The 22999-nt window shown below is 50.9% G+C and overlaps 1 protein-coding gene across 1 annotated transcript in view; it reads left to right on the top strand.

Moving 5' to 3' along the window:
- Positions 1–22999, top strand: part of LOC112912636 (solute carrier family 13 member 1) — a 106717-nt gene that overhangs the window by 2439 nt on the left and 81279 nt on the right. Inside the window, 1 exon segment of the mRNA XM_072745606.1 lies at positions 16786–16914. Coding sequence (XP_072601707.1) covers positions 16786–16914 — 129 coding nt within the window.

Here is a 22999-nt window from a genome sequence, read left to right as displayed (position 1 = left end):
TGCGACGAGGATGCAAATCAACCTATTATGACTTTTAGGTTACTGAACTAGAGAACTCAGTGCTTCTAAACACTCAGTAATAGAACAACTAAAGAATCCAGACAAAACAAAAAAAATCAATTTTGATTTGTAAAGACACAATAAGTCTACACAATGTAGAATGAACAATGAATTACTGACTGACTTTTTCCCCATTTTTCTACCGATTATTGGGTTGTTTCTATGGACTGGCCTTAACCCTTACTTTAGTTCCATCTCAGTCCAGAAATGTGGCGTCAACAACAAGAAGCCCTCCGTGGTTTTACAGTGAATTACTCAGAGTGAAGGAGAGTTACTCAGAGTTCGCGGAGCGCACCTCTCCGCTCGGCATCCTGCGTGATTATCTTATTTAACCTTCATCACTAATCATAAGACAATCACGTATATCGTATCATCAGAATTGATGCTCACAGATATGTGACCCAACAAACGTCGCCCACCCAGATACTGTAGGAACTGGACTTAAACCCACATTCTGTCAGAACTCAGAGCTCATGCTTAAGCAGTAGTTATGTCTTTTCCGTACTTATACTTTGAAGATTGACCCCCTATTTTGCAGAGTTAGATAACGTGTGACTGGAGAGTCGCTATCAATAGCTCGGGTGTTTCTCTGAGTTAATACGTCGGACGGGTCAAACCCCAGGCGAGGTATATCTCAGCCATTTCCTCAGTTGACCTCATGCTACCCAACGTCTGGAAGGTAGATCATTGCCGTGATTCTAACCACGGGGAGGGGCCTGCACCGAAGCAGCAGTCGTCTGTGCCATTTGCTGAAGTCCCAGAGTCCCAGCTGCACACGTAGGTCACGTGGGCTTGTCAGGATATGCTGCCCCCCTTCACACCTGTGCCCAGATGTCCACCAGGGTCACAGCATTAGGTTGGCATCTTCCTATCTTCTAGTTGGAAGGAATTTTAAGATTGTGGTTTTCAGTGTTTTCCTGGAAATATTTTATAACAAAGAAGAATATGCTCCCAGGCATAAGTCAAAGAGAAGCTCTAATTTAATCTTTGTAAATTGGGTATTATTATTATTAGCCCAATTTTGCAGATTAGAAACAGAGACAGAAACAAGTAAATACCTTGCCAAAATGTGGCTATATAGATGTTTCCGATCAGCATCTGTCTGACTCTAGAGCCAAGATTTCAACCACAACTGAATATCTATGTGTTTATGGCTTCCACGGTGTTGTGATATGTATACCCATAATACGTTGGGATAAATATCACTTTACTAAAGGAATCCTGTTTTCTCATTGCTTTACACTAAAACATCAGGAATGCTGTCTTTTTTATTGTCACATAAGCACAGAGGTAGTCTTAGTCTTTCTCCAAGTAGTTGTTAGTGATCAATTAAACAAGCCTGTAATATTATTCCTACTAATGTAAATGATTGAATGGAATTAATAATTGCACTGAATTTTTCTCACTTTGGAGAGGAAGTTTCTTAAGTATTCCCAGAAAAAAAGTTAAAATTGGCCTAGAGTACATGCCATAGTTCCAACGATATCCTCTTGCAACTTTCTTCTTCTTCTTTTTTTTTTTTTTTTTACTATTTCAAGTATCTTGTTAATTTTTGCTTTTCTCAGTACACTGTACTATGTCTTTACTCATTTTTTTCAATTCTTGGCTTTTCTTTGTCTCTCTATTAATAAAACAAAGAGATAGAAAGAAGGCCCGGGTTTTTTGAGGAGCTGTAAGTGGGGAAAATTGAGCAATAATATTTTCCGTGTGTATAGTGCATTTCTTCCAGGTATGTCTCACTCTGTCTGGCTTATCCCTGGTTTGTCTCTAATTAGGACCCTCCTTTTTATAGATTTTATTTTTTTATTTGAGAAAGAGAGAGAGAGAGAGAGAGAACACATGTGAGCATAAGTGAAGGGGGAGGGAGAGGGAATTGCAAGCAGATTTTGCCCTGAGAGCAGAGCCCCACGCCCAGTCCATCCCATCTCAGGACCCTGAGCTCTTGACCTGAGCCAAAACCAAAAGTCTGACCCTCAAGCTGCTTAACTGACTGAGCCACCCAGGTGGTGCTCCAGGACCCCTTCCTGAGATAAGGGGAAGGGAAACAGGCACACGGATATTGAGTTGCTTGCCTCAGTTGATTGGTTGTAAAACCAAAACCAGATTTCAGTTATTTCTCAGATATGTCAGGATTTCTCTGCAAAATATTTTACATGAGGAGAGGCTTGAAGAGAGGACAGGAGAGTCAACACAGCAGAGCGTGAGTGCACAGGCACAGCGCTGGTGAGGGAGGGAGGAACCACAGCATGAAGGGCCGGCGGTACTTCTGCAGCTGTCACGTGCTACCTGTGTTTCCTTCACAATATATTCATCTGTTTCATTATGAATTTCCTTTCTTTTTTTAAAGATGTATTTATTTGAGAGAGAGTCAGTGAGAGACAGCATGAGAAGGAGGGAGAGGGAGAAGCAGGCTCCCTGATCGGCTGGGGGCTCTATCTATCCCTGAGCAGGGAGCCTAATGTGGGGCTCTATCCTAGGACCCTGGGATCATGACTTGAGCCACTCAGATGTCCCCATATCATGAATTTCAAAGTTATGATGGAAATAATAAATAGAAGAAATGATCTATAATGAGAGACTTATGGTGCCAAATCTAAAAAAAATCTGGGAGAAATATTGTGCTCATAGAGAAATGCAAACCTGTAAGTGATAAAGAATGTGCTAAAAGGAGGGAAGTCTGACAGAGAAAATGAAAATGAAGGGGATAGAATTTAAAAAGACTACAAGTGGAAGAAGAGGAAAGGGAGGAATTCCAAGCAAAACATAATGAACTTTGAAAGGGACAAGTCAACTAAGCATATTAACAGAAATAATTGATACTGTTTTAAATGTTCTTTTAAAATATGGTAGGGGTTTAAGATAAGGGGGAAATGCTGTAAACTCCAAGAAAGTAAGCATTTTAGCCACAAAAGAGCATCAGAATGATGGAGGGTGAGGAAAAAGAAAAAAGAGAAATCATGGTAACAGTAATATGGTCGATGAGCAAAACCAAGAAATCCAGATTTGGTGTATATTCTCCACGAATATCTTATGAGAACTTGCTAAGCCCAAAGTGCTGCGCTAAGTGAACTGTGGGATATTGGCGTAAGTGTAAAGGAATGCTTCAGCTTCCAAGCAGCTTGCACAGTTGCCACCTACACTATGGCAAATATTTATCACAAAACAAGGTTGTATATAAATATGTGCCAAGTGATTTAAACAAATCATTTGTGTCTAGACGCGTGATTAAAAGGTAGTTAATCGGGGATCCCTGGGTGGTGCAGCGGTTTGGCGCCTGCCTTTGGCCCAGGGCGCGATCCTGGAGACCCGGGATCGAATCCCACGTCGGGCTCCCGGTGCATGGAGCCTGCTTCTCCCTTTGCCTGTGTCTCTGCCTTTCTCTTTCTCTGTGTGTGACTATCATAAAAAAAATAAAGCAACACGACTTCCAGGAAAGTCAGTTACCTTTAAAAAAAAAAAAAAAAAAAAAGGTAGTTAATCTCCGGGGAGTCATCCTCCTCCAGCCCCTCCACGCCCCCAGCCACACCCAGTCCCATTGCCCACCACCTGCTGCTCCTTTCTTTATCTCAGAGAACCTGCTGGCCTTCACCCCTTTCCCAGGCCTGAAACCTGTGTCATCTCAGGTGCTTCAGGTCATCGGGCTGTGTTGCCTCATCTCCAAAATCCAACCCCCTCCCATCTGCTTTTTTTTTTTTTTTAAAGATTTTTATTTATTTATTCATGATAGACAGGGAGAGGCAGAGACCCAGGCAGAGGGAGGAGCAGGCTCCCTGCAGGGAGCAACGTGGGCCCCGACCGGGTCCCCAGGATCACGCCCTGAGCCCAAGGCGGTGCTCCACGCTGGGCCCCCGGGCTGCCCCATCTGCTCCGTCATCTGCCTTCCCCCGGCCCTGCTTTCCTCAGGCCGCCCCCTCTCTTTCCCATGGACCATTTCACAATCTTCTCCCCCAGGGTCCTGCCCGAGCGCTACTTCCAAAATATCAGCCTGGTCCTATTGCGCCCCTGGTCCAACTTCTTCGGTGATTTCCCTTTGCCTACAGGGGAAAAAGTGTCTATACAAGCCGTGTCTACACTGATGGGCCTTTAAGATCTTGCCATTCATTTGCCCTAACAACCAGCCCGCCAGCCCAGCACCTGGTCCCACGTTCACAGCTCCCACACCAGCATCATCTCCCTGGATGAAGTCTCTGGGTGGCTGCCTGGAGTCTTGGGGCCACCTGCTCCACCCTGGTCCTGGGGCACCCTCTCCTTCGCTCTGTCCTGGACAAGGGGGCTGTGGCCGTGGCCTCGCGTCCTCTTGCCACTCCCTTGTGCCCGGCCCGGGCCTGGGGACAGTGTGCTTCCCCTGGGCCTACAGGCCTTGGAGATGTCAGCTGTTGCAGAGCAGATGCTGGCAGCTCCGCGGGATGGGGGCTGATGGCCTGTCCCCGCAGAAGGATGACCTGTCCCCGCAGAAGGATGGGGAGCTTCCCCAGCCTCAGAGGCAAAGATAGGGTGCAGGAGAAGAAAGATGGGGAAAGGAAGGGAGTTCAGATAGAGTGGAAGTGTAGCAAGGGGACGCAGCAAGTGCTGGTGGACGAGGAGGTCCATTTTTATGCCTGGCTTGGCAACAGTTATAAAGGTGACTGTGCATTCTATGCCTCACAGCAACCTGAGAAATCCTCAGTAGCATCCCCATCATCCCCATCATTCCAATCATCCCCATCACCCCCATCATCCCCATCATCCCCATCATCCTATCATTCCCATCATTCCCATCATCCCATCATCCCCATCATCCCATCATCCCCAACACTCCGTCATCCCCATCATCCCCATCATCCCCATCATCCCCATCACCCCCATCACCCCATCATCCCCATCATCCCATCACCCCATCATCCCCATCATCCCCATCATCCTATCATTCCCATCATCCCATCATCCCCATCATCCCCATCATCCCATCATCCCCATCATCCCCATCACCCCATCGTCCCATCATCCCCATCACCCAATCACCCCATCATCCCCATCATCCCCATCATCCCATCATCCCCATCACCCCATCACCCCATCATCCCCATCACCCCATCATCCCCATCACCCCATCATCCCCATCATCCCATCATTCCCATCATCCCCATCATCCCCATCATCCCCATCACCCCCATCATCCCCATCACCCTCATCATCCCCATCATCCCCATCACCCCATCACCCCATCATCCATCATCCCCATCACCCCATCATCCCCATCATCCCCATCATCATCCCCAATGAGCAGAGACTTGATGACAGGTGGAGCAATCTGCCCAGCTCACCGCCTCCTGAAGGAAGGGAGGGGGTTCAAATGCAGTCTGGGCAGCCCATCAGGGACATTGCGTCTTTACTAGGATTTGTGTCCGACCTTTAGGAGCTCGTGCCCAGTTTGCCTCCCTCCATCGTCTCTGGGTTTCAATCACAAAGCGAGAGAGGAGGGAACGTCCCCTGCCTGGGCCGCAGGGTGACCACAACCCGGGAGGAGTAGGAGCGGCCGCAGGCCCCGGTGGCCCTCAGCGACAGGGGCTGCAGCCACCCAGGCCCCCCTCGTCTGTAAAGTGGACCAGGCCCTGGAGGAGCCTCCAGCGGCATCTGTGGGCGGCTGTGGGTGTGAAGGCCGCGGCGGCCCGGGGTCCGGAGGCGGTGGAGCACCCTGCACGTTGGCCCCCAGGCCGGGGCTAGTGAGCTGGGCCGCCCGTCTGGTGCCACCGTGTGCACAGCAGGTGCGGACAGCACGTCCCCCTCGCTAACTAGCTGCAGGGGTCAAATGGAAAGAGGGAGTTAAACATTCTCCAGTAATTGGCAGAGTGACTCCACCCATGGCCTTTCCTTGCCATCCATTTGGGCTAAAAAGTAACAAGAAATGCTAGTTATTTTTCCTTGACTTTGTAAGTTGAGCTCCTCCTTACTCTTCATCTTCCGACAGGAGAATATTTCTAATCATTTTAAGCCTTGCAATTAATATGGATTGAGTCTTGAGAAATCCCTGCCGCAGAAGGGGTAGGTGTATCACAAACGATGCAAGCCCTTTACAGGCTCTGTCAAATAATAATAGTGTTTTTCTCGTAGCACCCAGATTTAAAATGCATGATTTTTCTCCTTCCTTAATTGCTCTGCGTTCTCTTTAGAAAATCAGTTGCAGCGAGTGAGGCCCGTGATTGGTCCTGCTTTTCTCAAGCTGTGCTGACCGATCGTGCCCACATGTGTACTAATTCATCAGCCAAATTGCTCCCTAATATCCGTCAGAGTGTCATTAAAAAATGGAGGGAAGGGGTGAAAAAAACTATGTTTTACAGACTAATTTTTATTTCAATTCCGTCTGGAGGTATAATTTAAAAGAGAAACAAGGTGATTTTTAAATATAATCAGCCGCACTTCCCAAGACAGTTTGACAGTCGGAATTTGTGGGGGAGAAGCCATTATCCAAATTGCCCAGTCATGGCTTCGTGTGCCTTCCTGCCTCTGCAGCGAGCGCCCCAGCTGCACTCGGTTGAGGTGGTGAAGACGCGGTACGACTGCATCATTGTTAAGTGGGGCCTGGGGAAGATAGTGTTCGACGCAGGAAAAGTTTTAGCTCTACTTCTTGTTTCCTGGCAAGAGAGATGAGAGCTCCGGGAAACACGGAGAAACATTCCCCCTGTGGGGTGAGGTTACGATATCCAGTGCCAGCAGGTAGGAGAGGATGCAGAAAAGAAGGCAAGGCTCCTATGCTGAAGAATTTTATATCTAGGGTAGTGATTAAGACTTTTACATAGGGGTCAAGACATATAAATAGAAACAACCGTAGGAAGAACACAGCAAAACTGTGAAAAGAAAACAACTCAACAAATATTACTGGTGCTCACTACACGCCAGGCCTTGCCTTAAGGTCTGGGAACAGAGCAATAAATGACAAAATATATGTTCTCGTGGCGTTTCTGCTTGGATTGAAGCCCGGCTCTACCTCATCTTAGCAATGTGGTCATTGATCTCTATTTGAACAGGGAATTGCAATGCCTACCTCGAAGAGTTTGGGTGCAGACTAAATAAGAGGAGTCTGCGGAACTCCAAGTACTGTACCTGGTGTGTGGTGGCCTCCTCATAAAGCATCCTTTTACTTATTCAGAAGACAGAAAAGCAGCGTTGTCTATTTACTTGTTAGATGTCTTTACCTTTTAAGTAAGTTCTTGAATCTACAAAGCTTGTGATCAGCAGTTCAGCTCACACAGTTAGGGCTCCTCCACCCCAACCACCCTCCACTCTAAACAGATGCATGTTTCCTGTGGACCAGAGTGAGTCAGACAAGCAAACAAGGGTAGTGAAGGTGAGAACCTTATGGTTGAAAATGCTCTCCCATCATCCTGGGTTCAGGCAAGTTCAATGACCTGAACTAAGGGCCAGAGAGTAATTTTCTTGTAGCTACCAGGAAAAAAAAAAAAAAAAGCTACATCGACAACTGTCTGTGCAGCATTCACAGGAAGCAGGCGCTTCCCAGCTAGGACATGACTCAAGCTACTGGGTCCGGCTAGATGAGTGGATTTGCATGGTCCTGGTCGGACAGGACCCCAGGCTGCCAGGAGAAGACATTCTAGGTGGGAAGCTAGGGACTTAACTGGAGGCAACTGTAAAGATTCTAGATGAGGAATAAAAAATACAGAAGGAATATGCACAAAAATAAAACAACTACCACACAGGATAAATATGAAAATAAAATCTCAGGCAGCCGGGGTGGTTCAGCGGTTTAGCACCGCCTTTAGCTCAGGGCATGATCCTGGAGACCCGGGATTGAGTCCCCCGTCGGGCTCCCTGCATGGAGCCTGCTTACCCCTCTGCCTGGGTCTCTGCCTCTCTCTCTCTCTCTCTGTGTCTTCCATGAATAAATAAATAGAATCTTTTAAAAAAATTAAAAATAAAATCTCAACATGCAAGAAGACAATTAAGACTGAGAATGGAAGCACAGTGATGAAAGCACTCCAAATAGAATGAAAGCAAAGGGGAATCAAGGCAAGTTTGAGAAAAATATAAGATGGGGGCTTGAGACACAGATTGCAGAACTTGTTGAAAAGCTGTAATAATTAAAAGAGTTTAATAATTTTGCGAAATGTGATTTCCAAAAGGTGGTGATGACTGAGGGACAAAATAAAGAGCCCAGTAACCTATCTGCCTGCATTTGTAGAAATTTGGCACAGGAAATATAGAGCAATAGGAAGTGATGGGGGAAAGATGGACCATCTAATTTAAAAAGCCAGGCATTTTGGCTACCCATTTATGAAAAATAAGGTGTCTGTTTCCTATACAAATAAATCAAGGCCCCACACTTGAAACTTTATAAACTTTAGACAAAAAACATGGGAGTGTATAATATAGGAAAAATTTCTCATACAAGGTAGTAAAAACATAGCAAAGAATTTGACAATAACTGCACTACAACCAAAAATAGAATAAAGCAAATTTCAGAGAGGAGCCAGAGATCAAGAAAAATATTTGCAAATATTTAAGTTATAAAGAAATGATAAGAATTCTAAAAGTAACTCTACAAATTCATGAAAAAGAGAAGCAAACAAGCAACAGAAAAATGGTAAGAGGCTATAAATAAGGTAATTTGTATGAGAGAAACAATTATGTTTCAATAACCATGAAAAAATACTTTAAGGTATTCAAGCAAATACAAATTAAATTAAGAGGAACTTTCCATATCAACAGATTGTCAAATAAATAAATTAGCCCAATATACCCAAAGTTGGCGAGGTGGAATTTTCTCCCATTATTCCTACTGATACAAACTGATAGAAAATCTTGGATACCAAATGGGCAAATATCCCTACAGTTGGACTCCTCTTCCACTCAGAAATTTCACCACTACTTTTATACTCTAGCTTAGAAAATCTCTTTCCTTTATCCACACGAAGATACGTACGAAGATGTTCATAGCCTTATGATAATGAACAATTGGGAGAAAAGCCCTAAATAGCCTTCAGTAGGAAAATGGACAAATGAATTGTAATATGTTCATAAAAAGAAATGCCATGTCCATTTAAAAGGAATGACTACGTCTATGTGCATCACTATGAATGCATTTGCAATACATGAGTAAAATGATAGAGTGAAAAATAATATATTTCTTCTTTTACAAGTGGAAGAACAAGCCGAAAAATAACATATACAGTAAACCTTATTTAGTCTTAAAATCGTGTGTTTGTCAGTGTGTTCATGTCTACATGTAGGAAAACCACAAAAACATGGATGGAAAGGATACGACCCGCACCATAGACGGTGGCTGACTTTGGGGTTGACAGAGGAGAAAGAAATGAAGAAGTGGCTTACATGTCTTGAACTATATGAGGAATGTTTTATTTTCCTAAAAAGTTTCAAGCAAATGTGGCCAAATTTGCCACATTTTAAAAATATGAAGCATAAAGTGTGTTATATTATTTTTCATATGTTCTTGGTATTTCATTAAAAAACCCTTAGGGATCCCTGGGTGGTGCAGTGGTTTAGTGCCTCCTTTGCCCCAGGGCACGATCCTGGAGACCCAGGATCGAATCCCACATCAGGCTCCCGGTGCATGGAGCCTGCTTCTCCCTCTGCCTGTGTCTCTGCCTCTCTCTCTCTCTCTCTCTGTGACTATCATAAATAAATAAAAATTTGAAAAAAAAAAAACCCTTAAAAGACATTTGGCTAGAAGGGTTCTAATACTTTGTTCTATTGTCAGGGAAGAGGAATTTCCTATCCATATGGGTAATCAGTCTACACGTCCCAGCTTCATCCCTCGGGTGGAGGTGGCCCCACCGGAGCCAGGGAGGCATGTTGTACCCACCAAGGCGGGAAACCATGGCTAAGTGCCACTGCCTCATCCTGTGTAACGGAATTTGCAACATCTGCATTCGGCACGACTACCTCTGTCCATGTAATTTTTGGAAGTGGTAGGGAGTGTATACATTTTTGAGCAGAAAATTTTGTCCTTTTATTTTATTTTGAAGTATTTTTATTTAGGGAAGCCCTCTCAGCTCCCTCCACCCCTTGTTTCATGTGTGTGGTATTTTGAGAATGAATCATGATTTTATTTCTTTTTTTAAAGATTTTATTTATTTACTCATGAGAGACCCAGAGAGAGGCAGAGACACAGGCAGAGGGAGACACAGGCTCCCTGTGGATACCTGATGTGGAACTCGATTTCAGGACCCCAGGTAATGCCCTGAGCCTAAGGCAGATGCCCAACCTCTGAGCCACCCAGGTGTCCTAGAATGAATCATGATTCAAAAAATATTTTTTGTAAGATGGGTCTTAGAATTTTGAACCTTCCTTTTCTTTCTGTATTTCCCATCACAACAAACAAAAAAGAAGTAGACATTAACGTGTTGCTCTACTTTAGCTCAAGAACTCATATACTAAAGCTCTTTGCTATTTCTAGAACAAAACTTTACTCAAATTGTTACTTGTTATGGTTGCAGAGTTCATTTTAATAAAGACATCAGTACTTCCCCATACCCAAGAGGAATTGGAAGGGGGGGGGGACTTGACAACTGGCCTTCTTTTCCCGTAGCTTTACCATTGTTCACAGTAGTGGCCGCAGTTGCCGTGGTGGACAGCGGCGATGATGGTAGAGAGGCTCTATTTTAGGAGTAAGGCGCTTGCTGAGAAGGTGAAGAGAGGGAAGAGAAAAAAATGAAAGGGATCCACAGGAGACAAAGATGCTATAGCTACAGATAATGGGTTAGTCTCCGGATTTCCACTGACGGAATGAAGGAATTTTATCCAGGACACAATTCTAGTGGTAGCACAGACAACTGACAAGTTTTCTCCTTCATCAGAAGAATGTGTTCGCCAAAAATTATTCACCCTGATATTAGTGGGGGTTTTTTTTGGATATATATTAATAACAGAAAACAATGGAATGTTTTCCTTTATCTTTTGTTACTTCTTCTTCTTCTTTTTTTTTTAATTTTTATTTATTTATGATAGTAACACAGAGAGAGAGAGAGAGAGAGAGAGGCAGAGACACAGGCAGAGGGAGAAGCAGGCTCCATGCACTGGGAGCCCGATGTGGGATTCGATCCCGGGTCTCCAGGATCGCGCCCTGGGCCAAAGGCAGGTGCCAAACCGCTGCGCCACCCAGGGATCCCTTGTTACTTCTTCTTAAGGATATTTGTAGATCTTGTTTTTTATTTATTTATTTTTTTTAGATCTTGGTTTTAAAAAAGGATTCTATATATTTTAATATTAGAGTCTTAAAAGCATCGTATCTGGATTGGCCTTCTGTTGTTAAAGGCCTGAAGAGTGTTGGTGGGAAAGAGTACTTTCCTGCCCACGTCTCCCAGCCTGACCAAGAGGGATCACAGGACAGAAAGCTGGAAGGAGGTATGGTGGACCCATCAGTAGGACGTGGACGTCCTGGGATGGTGGACCCATCAGTAGGACGACTGTCGTTTATCAAAGACAGACACTTTAGGAATGAAGAGGGTTGCTAATCGGAAAGACACCAATACAACAGGGGTAAACCAGCACTATCCCCCCAAATTGAGGCAGATTGCCCTCCTACCCACTCAGCCCCGATTCCTTCTCTTCTATGCTTTGATTTTTCATTAAGTTATGAAAAATGGGGCACTTCCCACAGATTCTGGGAAGGCATCTCTTTAAGGACAATGCAGGTGTGGTACCTTAGCCAACTACAATTATAATCTCCTGGGACTTATATGCAAAAGTATATATGTGGGGACGCCTGGGTGGCTCAGCAGGTGAGCGTCTGCCTTCAGCCCAGGCTGTGATCCTGGAGACCTGGGATCGAGTCCCACGTCGGGTTCCCTGCATGGAGCCTGCTTCTCCCTCTGCCTGGGTCTCTGCCTCTCTCTCTCTCTCTCTCTCTCTCTGGGCCTCTCATGAATAAATATATAAGATCTTTTAAAAATATATATATATAATCTGCATGAGTGTTTGGAGGAAGCTCCATAGACAAGATATAAATTTGAACCTTAACTCTGAGGGATGGGCAACTTTTCAAAATAAGGTCTGAGTGTAGGGATTGAACTTAGGCAAGACATGGCCTGGAAGCAAGTGTCTGGTTTCCGAGTTGGACCCAGAGTTAGAGATAAGGGGGAGGGTCTGGGGAGGAGGTAACCCGGTGCTTCTCAAACTCCAACCTGTGCAGGAGTCACCTGGGAAACCTGCTCCCGATTCAGTCTGGGGAGGGCCTGATGTCTGCCTGCGTGAGCTGCGGGTCCAGGGGCCACATGGGGGGGCGCAGAGAAGTGCAAACGGACAGCCCGCGTGTTGATTCTGGAACGGCAGGGCAAGATCTACTCGCAAGGCAGGGTATCTGGGCAGCATTTTTACTATGAGAGATTTTATTCAAATGCCCACAAAGCCCGAGCAGGGAAGCCGGAAAAGTGACGGGGAGCCATGCACAACTGAAAAGCACAAGCCTGTCTCTAAAGGGGGAGCTCCCCTTGAGTGCAAAGAACTGTTGACGTAGAATATGGTCCTAGCATTATCAAATTCCTGAGTTTTTCAAGGAAAGCCAGAAATTCCGATTTTATTTTTAATATGAAATGTGTTGGTTCATAAATCATAATTCTAAGGAAACACACACTCACACACATTCCATTGTGAGTCAAATACGTCATATTTTCCTGTTGGGCTTGGTCATCAGCTTGCAACTGCTTCATCTAAATTGTGGAGCAGGGTCCAAGAGTCCAGAGTGCGGTTACGGGCAGGTCGAGCCGTGACTAAGGGCCCCTGGGGACTTCCCCGCAGGATCCTGGCTCACCATTACCAACTCAAGTTCAGGAGGAGGCTGCGTGATAAGGAGTGGGGGTCAGAGCCCAGACACCGAGAAGGATGTAAATCAACTGTAGGAATAGAGACGTGATGCCAGGAGGTCGCGGGCTAGGTCTTCGTACGGTCAGAGTGGTCGGGGCCTCAAATGCAAGATGAGGATTTCAGATCATTTCCAATCAACGACTGAAAATCCCTGACTTGATTTCGCATCAGGGCAGGGCCAGGTGAAATAGGGACGTTGTTAGGGAAACTAATAATTCAATACTTGGAATTTTGCTTTTGATCGTGCTTTAAAGTGGCCACGCGTGAGCGGCCGGTGACGTCCCGCTGAGGAGGCCCGTGTTGGGATGAGGCCGGGGTGGTGGCCGCTGGCGCCGGGTTTCCTATTCACTTGTCTGTTCCGGCGCTCAGCTGCAGCTGGTGCTCCCAGCGTCGTCAGGCGGCCGGTCCCTTAAACTCCAAGTGGATCCTTGGAAGACGGGGTGGCTGTGGGGCGGCCTGGGAAGAAGGGGGTGCAGGTTGGGGGGCGGGTCAGAGAGGGAGAACGAAGAGGACGGGGCGGCGGGCTGGTGCCGGGGTCCACTCATCTTGGAGACCCAGGTTCATCAGCAGGACGGGAAGCACCGGCGGGAGGAGGCACTTCGGGGAGTCCCCGCGTGTCCGCCAGGGGGACCACAGGCCCGGGCATGCACAGCTAGGCTGGTGTGGGGGCGCGGGGGGCTGTCGGGGGCCCAGGCTATCGGGTCCCTGCTCAGGCCATGACCTCGGGGTTGTGGATGGAGCCCCGCCTCGGCCTCCGGGCTCAACTCAGAATCTGCTGGAGGGTATCTGCTTCCCCCTCTGCCCCTCCCCCTGCTCACCTCTTTCTGTCTTTAAAATAAATAAATTAAATATATTTTTAAAAATCAATTAATGACCTAATTGAGCTCGTATTCACAAATTCTCTCCAGGGCAAATTAGGAAGTTTCAGTCAAGGCCCGGCTTTGTTCCATTGCTTTATTGTCAAGGTTACGGGACTTTCCATAAAACTGTCAGCCTGCGAACCCCTTTCTGCTTCCTCCTTTCAAAAGATAGTGAGGACGTGGCGTGGTCGCAGCTTCGGAAGGGAGCCCGGAGGTGCAGGGCTGCTGGGTGAGCAAACACCCTACGAGGGGGCGTCTGAGGGGAGCAGAGCTAGAAATTTTGCTGCCCTGGGAAAACCACAAATAAAACCCCTCATTAATCTCAGAGCAGTTTTGTACATTTGTCACAGGCAGCTCAGAATTTGCAGAGATTAAGCCCCGAGAGAGCAAAACGAAGCCACAGAATAGATGCGACTTGTTGACCCCTTAGGACAGGCCAGGTGCTTGCCTCAGAACTGTGTCCGTCAGCCACACAGAGGGAACATTTCAAGCGTTTGCATCGACGTGTGACCGATACCGACCCTGCGCTGGTTTCAGGTATGATGAAGCCTAACGATGGCACGTTTGTCTGCGTCATGAAGCGACCACGGCGGGAAGCCCTGGTGCCACCTGCAGCCATGCAGAATCGGCATGTTTTTTCTCATGATGGGAACCTACGAGATTCACGTTCCTAGCATCTCGCAAATTCGAAATGCGTCATTATCGACGTGGTCACTGTACTGTACGTTGCATCCCTGTGGCTTCGTTATTTTACAAGCGGAACTTGGCACGTTCTGACCCCCTCCCGCGCCTTTGGGCCCTGCCCAACGCGCTCCCCTCTAGCAGCCTCAGGCCGTCCTCTTTGTCCATGGGCTTGGCTTGGCTTGATTTCCTTTGTTTCCGTGTTTATTCGCTCCCACACATAAGTAAGTCGTGTGGCACTTGTGTTTCTCTGTGTGACTTACGTCGCTGACCATAGGACCTTGAGGGCCAGCGTGGTGCCCAGCTGGGCGAGCTTAGCACTCTGTAGGGCTGAGGGGATTCCACTGCGTGTGCATGTGTTTATACGTAGGGAGAAAACCCGCACGGCGTCCGTGTGTACGTGACACGCATCCCATCTCCATCCACACGTGCTCACACGACTCTGAACTGTGGGTGACGCCCCGCATCGGGTGCAGCCAGGCCCCCGCAGGGCCGCCAGGGCCTAGGAGCGCTGTCCTCCCGGAGCCCAGGGGCCTGTCCCGCACTGGCGTGCCCGCCGGCCTGGGCGCCCCTGGGAGTCGGGGCTTTGGGCCTCCCACCCGGGGGTGCAGGCAGGATGGGAGTGGGGCAGGCCCACTAGCGTTAGCAAGGCTAAGGAGGGGCGCCAAGTGGCACCTGCACCCCCGGACCCCGCCCCTGCCCGGGTGCTCTAGGCACCTTCAAACTGCTGTTGGGGCTCAGTGTCGGGGGCACGAGTGGGGCAGGAGCAGAGGGGACTCTCCATGCCCACAGCCCCCGGTTCCCCGGAACCTCAGCCTCATGGGTTTTCAAAGCCAGACCTTCGGGGAGCTGGTCTCCCTGGTGCAGATCCCGGAGTCAGGCGCCTGGGGTGGGGCGCAAAACCTCCCACTGCTCAGGAAGAAACCTCAGACCTCGAGGTTCCTCCCAATGCTGGGTCCCCGCAGGCACATGGGGGGTCTGGTAGGACCGCATCTGTCTGTCCGTCCCTCTGGATGCGGCTCCTCCATCCTTTGTGACGAAGGAAGCCGTTCAGCTGCTTCTTAGGGGATTTCTTAGTTTCTTGGGTGACTCGTAGAGTCTTTCAGGAGAAATGATCTCCCGTGTAGCTGTGGGTGTGTCCTGTCTGTGGGAGGGGGTGAGGCCGCGCCCCCTCCCTGAATCCGGATCTCAACCTTCTCCCATCATTGCCCTAAAACAGAAACGCACAATTTGATCCCTTCACAGACACTGCTAAGAATCTTCTTTCTGTTGGGCCTCCTGTGCTTGCCCAGGGGCTCAGCCCCCAGGACGCGGCACGGGAGGCCCTCACCCTGGGGGCCCCTCAGGGCCTGATCCCCTCACCTGGGCACCCAGTGGGGTGCTGGCCTCCCTCCTCGGAGACCATGAGCAGCAAAGTTTTCTCTGGGTCCACATCTCCCTGGTGATGGGAGGACAGGGAGGCCCACGTGAGGCGGGCCATGGCCCGGGGCCCGGGAGGTGCAGTTGGCAGCGCGTGGGACCGGCTGGGGGGGAGGCAGCCCGTGACCGGGTGCAGGCCCGGAGCTGGGGTGCATGTTGGGGGCAGGCTCAGGGGCACAGACGCTCCGGGACCGGGGTGCATGTGGGGGGCAGGCTCAGGGGAGCACACTCTGGGGCCCGGGGGTGCATGTGGGGGCAGGCTCAGGGGAGCACACTCTGGGGCCCGGGGGTGCACGTGGGGGGCAGGCTCAGGGGCGCACGTTCCGGGGGGAGCCGGAGCTGTGCGCGGTCCCCCCCCACGGGGAGGTGAAGGAGCCCCGCGGAGGAGGACCTGGTTGGCGTCGCCTTCCTCGCGGCCTCCAGGGTTTGGGTCCTGCAGCTTCCCGCCTTCTGGGCTCGTTTTTGGGGGGTGCTGGGGGGGGCCGGGGGGTTTGGGGGCGGGGTGCTGGGGCGGAGGCCAGGAGTGCTTGCGGGGGGCGGGGCTGCTGCGGGGGTGGGGGCAGGGTGCGGGTGCGGGTCCGGGCTCGGGTGCGGGTGCAGGTGCAGGTGCGGGTGCGGGCTCGGGTGCGGGTCCGGGCGCGGGTGCGGGTCCGGGTGCGGGCGCGGGTGCGGATGCGGGTGCGGGTCTGGGTGCGGGTCCGGGTTCGGGTGCGGGTGCGGGTGCGGGTGCGGGTGCGGGTGCTGGTGCGGGTCCGGTTGCGGGTGCGGGTGCGGGTGCGGGTGCGGGTGCGGGTCCGGGTGCGGGTGCGGGTGCGGGTGCGGGTGCTGGTGCGGGTCCGGTTGCGGGTGCGGGTGCGGGTGCGGGTGCTGGTGCGGGTCCGGGTCCGCGTCCGGGTCCGGGTGCGGGTGCGCCACGCGCCTCACCTTGTCTCGCCCGCTCCGCCCGCAGGAGGCCGAATGCGCCTACACCCTGGCCGTGGTGGCCGCGCTCTGGCTCACGGAGGCCCTGCCGCTGCCCGTCACTGCCCTGCTGCCCGGACTCCTGTTTCCGCTCTTCGGGATCACGGCCTCCAAGGAGGTGGGTCCTCCCCGGGGACAGTGCGCGGGACCCGGGGCCCCACGGCTGCTTCCGGACCCCGACACCCAGCCCGGAGCCCCCCGCGCCCCCTCCCAGCACCCGCAGCGCAGGCGCCCCCGGCCGCACACCCCCCGGGCTGCGGCCCCTGGGGCGGGAGGGCTGCGTGGGAGGGCTGCGGCCACCCGCCTGCACCGGCCTGCACCTGCCTGCACCTGCACCCACCTCTACCCACTGGCATCCGCCTGCACCGGCCTGCACCTGCCTGCAACTGCCTGCACCTGCCTGCACCTTCCTGCCTGCACCTGCCTGCACCTGCCTGCACCTTCCTGCCTCCACCTGCCTGCACCGGCCTGCACCTGCCTGCACCTGCCTGCACCTGCCTGCAATTGCCTGCACCTGCCTGCACCTTCCTGCCTGCACCTGCCTGCACCAGCCTGAACCTGCCTGCACCTTCCTGCCTGCACCTGCCTGCACCGGCCTGCACCTGTCTGCACCTGCACCCACCTCCACCCACTGGCACCTGCCTGCACCTGCCTCCACCTGCCTGCACCTGCCTGCACCTGCCTGCAGCCGCCTGCACCTGCCTGCAGCCGCCTGCACCTGCCTGCACCTTCCTGCCTGCACCTGCCTGCACCGGCCTGCACCTGCCTGCACCTGCACCCACCTCCACCCACCGGCACCTGCCTGCACCTGCCTCCACCTGCCTGCACCCGCCTGCACCTGCCTCCACCCGCCTGCACCTGCCTGCACCTGCCTGCACCTTCCTGCCTGCACCTGCCTGCACCTGCCTGCACCTGCACCCACCTCCACCCACCGGCACCTGCCTGCACCTGCCTCCACCTGCCTGCACCTGCCTGCAACTGCCTGCACCTGCCTGCAGCCGCCTGCACCTGCCTGTACCTGCCTGCACCTGCACCCACCTGCAACCACCAGCACCTGCCTGCACCTGCCTGCACCTGCCTGCAGCTGCCTGCAGCTGCCTCCACCTTCCTGCCTGCACCTGCCCCCACCTCCACCTGTCTGCACCCACCTGCACCCACCTGCACCTGCCTGCACCCGTCTCCATCTGCCTCCACCTTCCTGCCTGCACCCGCCTCTACCTGCCTCCATCCGCCTGCACCCACCCACCTCCACCTACCTGCCACCTGCCTGCACCTGCCTGCACCTGTCTGCACCTGCTTCCACCTTCCTGCCTGCACCTGTCTGCACCTGCCTCCATCTTCCTGCCTGCACCCTCCTCTACCTGCCTCCATCTGCCTCCACCTGCACCCACCTCCACCCACCTGAACCCACACACTTCCACCTGTCTGCCATCTGCCTCCACCCACCTCCATCTACCTGCCACCCACCTCCACCTGCCTGCCACCTGCCTTCACCGGCCTCCACCTGCCTCCACCCACCTCCACCCACCTGCCACCTGCCTCCACTTGCCTCCACCACCTCCACCTACCTGCGACCTGCCTCCACCCACCTCCACCCTCCTCCACCCACCTCCACCCACCTGCCACCTGCCTCCACCCACTTCCACCCTCCTCCACCCACCTCCACCCACCTGCCACCTGCCTGCACCCACCTGCACCCACCTCCCAGCGACAGGACCAAGCCTTTCACATCCTGCATAAGCAGCTGCTTTTCAGCAGTTTGGCTTTACACCATGTAAAAAAGCAATGTTTGTGTTTAATGAGGACAAAGCCACCGTGTTCTCTTGTCCATGCTCCTGCCACCTCCAGAGACAAAGCCCAATGAACTTTGCTGTGTGACCCATCTGCTCTGCTGCAAGGACTTTAGTCCTGCCGGGAGGTGCAACCTCCGACGCAGGCCGAGGCTCCGGTGACCTCGGGGCTCCCGTCACAGGCCTGGCCACCCGGCTCGAGGAGCCGCCCCAGGGTGCCCTCATCCAGCACCCAATGCCCAGCGCCCAGCACCCAGCGCCCAGGTCCTTGGGGCACCAGGCCCGCAGTCCGGCGCCTGTGGACTCAGGTCTTAGGCCACAGCCCAACGCCGTGGGGCGCCTGTCTGGCCACGGGGTGCAGACTTTTCTTTTTACCAACCCGTGACGCAGGACAAGAATCTTTCTGGGTTTTCCCTCGTTTTCACGCCGTCCTTCCTCCTTTTGCTTTCATCTCTCTGCATCTCAGATCCGCCTCACTGTCCTCACTGCGTTCCCCTTCCCTCCTGACCTCCACGCTGGCCTGCACGGCCCGCTCGCGGGGGGCAGGGTCTCCAGGGCTGCGGCCGCTGCCCCACAGCGCCTGGGCCCGGCCCCGGAACCCCGGGAGTGCTCGCGGGCTCCCGGTGAAGGGCCTGGCGAGCTCTCGGGGACGACGTGTCCCTATGGGGCCTGCCCCGCGGCCTGGGGGGTTCGCCCCGAGGCCCCTCAGGTTCAGCGGGGACATGCTTGGCTCTTCGGGCTTCAGAACTGAGGGTGAATGTTTAGAGAGAGGCTGAGATAGAGACCGGCTCCCCGGAGTCGGGGCGCTTCCGTGCCCACAGGTTAGAGGAGGACAGAGCCGGGGAGCACGACAGCTGCCAGAGGGACCCTGGCCCTGGCCCCGCGGGCTGCGGAGGCCGGGCCGGCACCCCGACGTCAGCCTCGCCCGCTGGCCAGCCGGACCTTGGCCGCCGGGCGGGGACTTCCCTCCAGGATTCCTGACAGATGAGGTCACTCAGGAAATAAGGCTTCCTGTGTGGGGGCCTACAACAGCCCACACGAAAATGCGTATTATTTTTCAAAACTTTTAATATTTAAGTCATTCACCTGTATTTATTTTTTTTAAGATTTTATTTATTTATTCATGAGAGACGCAGAGATGCAGAGACACAGGCAGAGGGAGAAGCAGCTGCCCTGCAGGGGGCCTGATGCGGGACTCGATCCCGGGACCCTGGGGTCACACCCTGAGCCCAAGGCAGATGCTCAGCCGCCGAGCCCCCCGGGGGCCCAAGTCACTTATCTTTATTGAGCTCAAGTGTGAAACTCCGTCACTTTGACGCTCAGCGTTCCTCTAAACATCCCAGGTCACGCACACGCACGCACACACCCAACAAGAGCAACAAAAGCCCCCTCGCCTTCCGCGGGGCAGTGCTGCTTGGATGCCCATAGCTGTCATTTCCTTCTGCCGCCTCCCCAGCTCGTCTGCACGGTCCTATGGTCCGCAGCCCTCGCCTCCCTTCCTCAACCCCCACGGCCTCCGCCTGCAGCATCACCAGCATCTTCACTCCCCTTCCTGGAACCCCCTCTGGTTCGTCAGTGACGTTTACAGATTAACTAGTTAATAAGTGTAGGGGGTCACGTGGGGAGCGCTCGGTGCACACGAATCAGCACTATTATTTACACACTGGCAGCAGTGAATAGGCCACTCTAGACACATTCGGACTGTTGCAAAGCTAAGTGAGTCTATCTCCCCTCCGCTATTTCAGCCTAAATTCATTTTAAACTTCGTGTGATTTTTTAAGCTTAATGGGAATTTACAGCAAATCAAAGTCCTTAGGTCTTTTAGTGTAGACGACTTCTCTTCAGCCTTGTGATCCTCTTTTCAGACAGTACGACTGATCTTTTACTAGGAAATATCTGACCAAAGGTACAGGGAAAGGTCTAGAGAGTTAGAAGATCTGAGCCTAAAACCTGATATTCAGGACACCCGGGGGGCTCAGTCGCTTGAGCCTTCGGCTCAGGTCGTGATCTCAGGCCCCTGGGATCCAGTCCTGCGTCAGGCTCCCTACTTGGCCGGGAGCCTGCTCCTCCCTCTTCCTCTGCTGCTTCCCCTGCTTATGTTCTCTCTCTGTGTCAAATAAATAAATAATAATAAAAAACCCACCCAATATTCACACTAATTACTTATATGACCCTGATCTGTCCCTCAGCAACGCTTCTTTTTTTCCACGTATGAGTAGGGAATGACAATGCCACACAATCCAGGGGTGGTTGTGAGAGTCAAGCCAATATAGATGTGTAATGCTAATGCGTACGATGCATCAAGTGTTCTTATGAATTTTAATACCCACAGTCAAAGGTGTTGGACTCTCATGCCAGCGCACGGAAGCGTACTGAATCTCAGCTCCTTGAGAGCCATTGACAATCGTGAGTCTTTGGTATCCTCCCCTAAGCCCAGAGCCCTCCACAGCCTCCTCTTTGGCCACCATAGTTTTAATCTCACTTTCTGTATTTATTAAGACAATGCTAAATGTCTATATCTTACCGAGCACCTTGTACCAAAGAATATCAACAAGTATTGAATTTTCTCGTGTCTGTTGAATAAAATCTGAAATGCTAAATATTTAGTGTGCCCGGTTAGATATTCCAAAACAGACATCATTATTATTGTCATTGACCATATGTTTATACATGAATTTTACACCCATAACTGTGGAGGTATATGTGCATATGCATATGCAGATGTCATGTCACATATTTCCTCAGTCGTTTGATAAATACGCGCTAGGCTCTTGGGAATACATTAATGAGTAAATACAGACAAGAGTCCTCGTCTTCCTAGGAGAGAAGAGACAATATACCTTAATGTATAGGTGAATTACAGTGAGTTAGGAGGTAATTGGTGTCATGAGAAAATGCAACAGGACAATGGAGATCAGGAGAGTTTCAGTTTTAAATAGGATGATCGGAGTAGACCTCGATAAGGTGTCAGTACTTGAACAAAGACTTACACATGAGGGAGTTCGTCGTGTGGCCATCGGGGGAACACCCATTGCTGAGGGCAAACACCCACCACGAAGATGTCGAGGCGGGTACGTGTCTGCGGTGTGACGAGAGCAGGTGAGGACAGGAGGGAGGTGTTGATCTCCAGGGAGATCATTAGCAGAGGGCCTCGACCCCCGAGGGCCAAGGTAGGCCACCTCAAAGGTGTGACTCTCAATGAAATGAGACCCTCTAGTGAGTTTTAAGTAGAAGAGTGACATTATCAGTTTGACTTTTATTTAAAAGGATAATTTGGACTGCTGTGTTGAGAAATAAGGCAGAAAGAAGGAAACGGGTAGCAGGTTATTGCAATAATCCAGTTGAGAGGCCGTGGTAATTCAGAGCAGGGATAGTAATGGGGATATTGAATCTATTGTTAATGTATTTTTAAGATTAAAACCAACAAAATTTCCTGTATGATTCGATACGGCATATGACAGGGAAGATAAAAAGGATTCGAGGATGCTTCAAAACTCTTTGACTTGGCAGCTGGAAAAATGGAGTTGCCATCAGTTGAAATGGGGAAAACTATGAGCAGAGTAGGCTTCCTGCAAAAGAGAGGCTGACGCCGGGAGTACAAAGCTTGACACTAAGTTTGAAATAACTAATGTCTAAGTGAAGGTGTTGATTAGGCAGTTAAATACAAATGAGTCCAGAGTTTGTGTGATAGACCTGAGCTGGAAATACAGATTTGAGAATTGTCAAGCAAATAGATGGTATGGAAAGCCCTAAAATTTGATGAGGTGATTTAGAGAGTGAGTGAAGATTAAAAAAAAACAAAACAAAATCAAAGAGGACGGGGATCCCTGGGTGGCTCGGCGGTTTAGCGCCTGGATCCTGGGGTCCCGGGATCGAGTCCCACGTCGGGTTCCCGGCATGGAGCCTGCTTCTCCCTCTGCCTGGATCTCTGCCTCTCTCTCTCTCTCTCTCTCTCTCTTTCTCTGTCTATCATAACTGAATAAATAAATAAATCTTTAAAAAAATCAAAGAGGTCAAAGAACAAGCTCTGGAAAACTAAAATATTAAGAGATTGATGAGAAGAGTAGTACTAGCAAAGAAGAATGAGAAGGATAGGTTATTGAGGTAGGAGGAAGGCCAGGAGAGTGTGGAATCCTGGAATCCAAGTGAAGAAATGTTTTAAGGATGAGGCAATGATCAAATGTGTCAAATCTGCTAATAGGTTAATTAATGTGAAAACTGGGACTTGACCATTGGAATTAGTAACAAAGCATAAATAAATATTTTTTAAAACAGCAAAATATATACGATATAATAGAATTATTTCTAATCATATGCATTATTACTAAGAGCTTTTCTAAAAAATCTCATTTAATTCACAAACTTGATGTGCAGTATTATTAAACTTTTATGGGCAAGCATATTGACTTGTAG

This window comes from Vulpes vulpes, unplaced genomic scaffold (genome assembly GCF_048418805.1).
Source record: "Vulpes vulpes isolate BD-2025 unplaced genomic scaffold, VulVul3 u000000664, whole genome shotgun sequence".
NCBI lineage: Eukaryota > Metazoa > Chordata > Mammalia > Carnivora > Canidae > Vulpes > Vulpes vulpes.
Note: the sequence above shows the minus strand (reverse complement) of the source record. Positions and strands in the feature narration are given on the sequence as shown.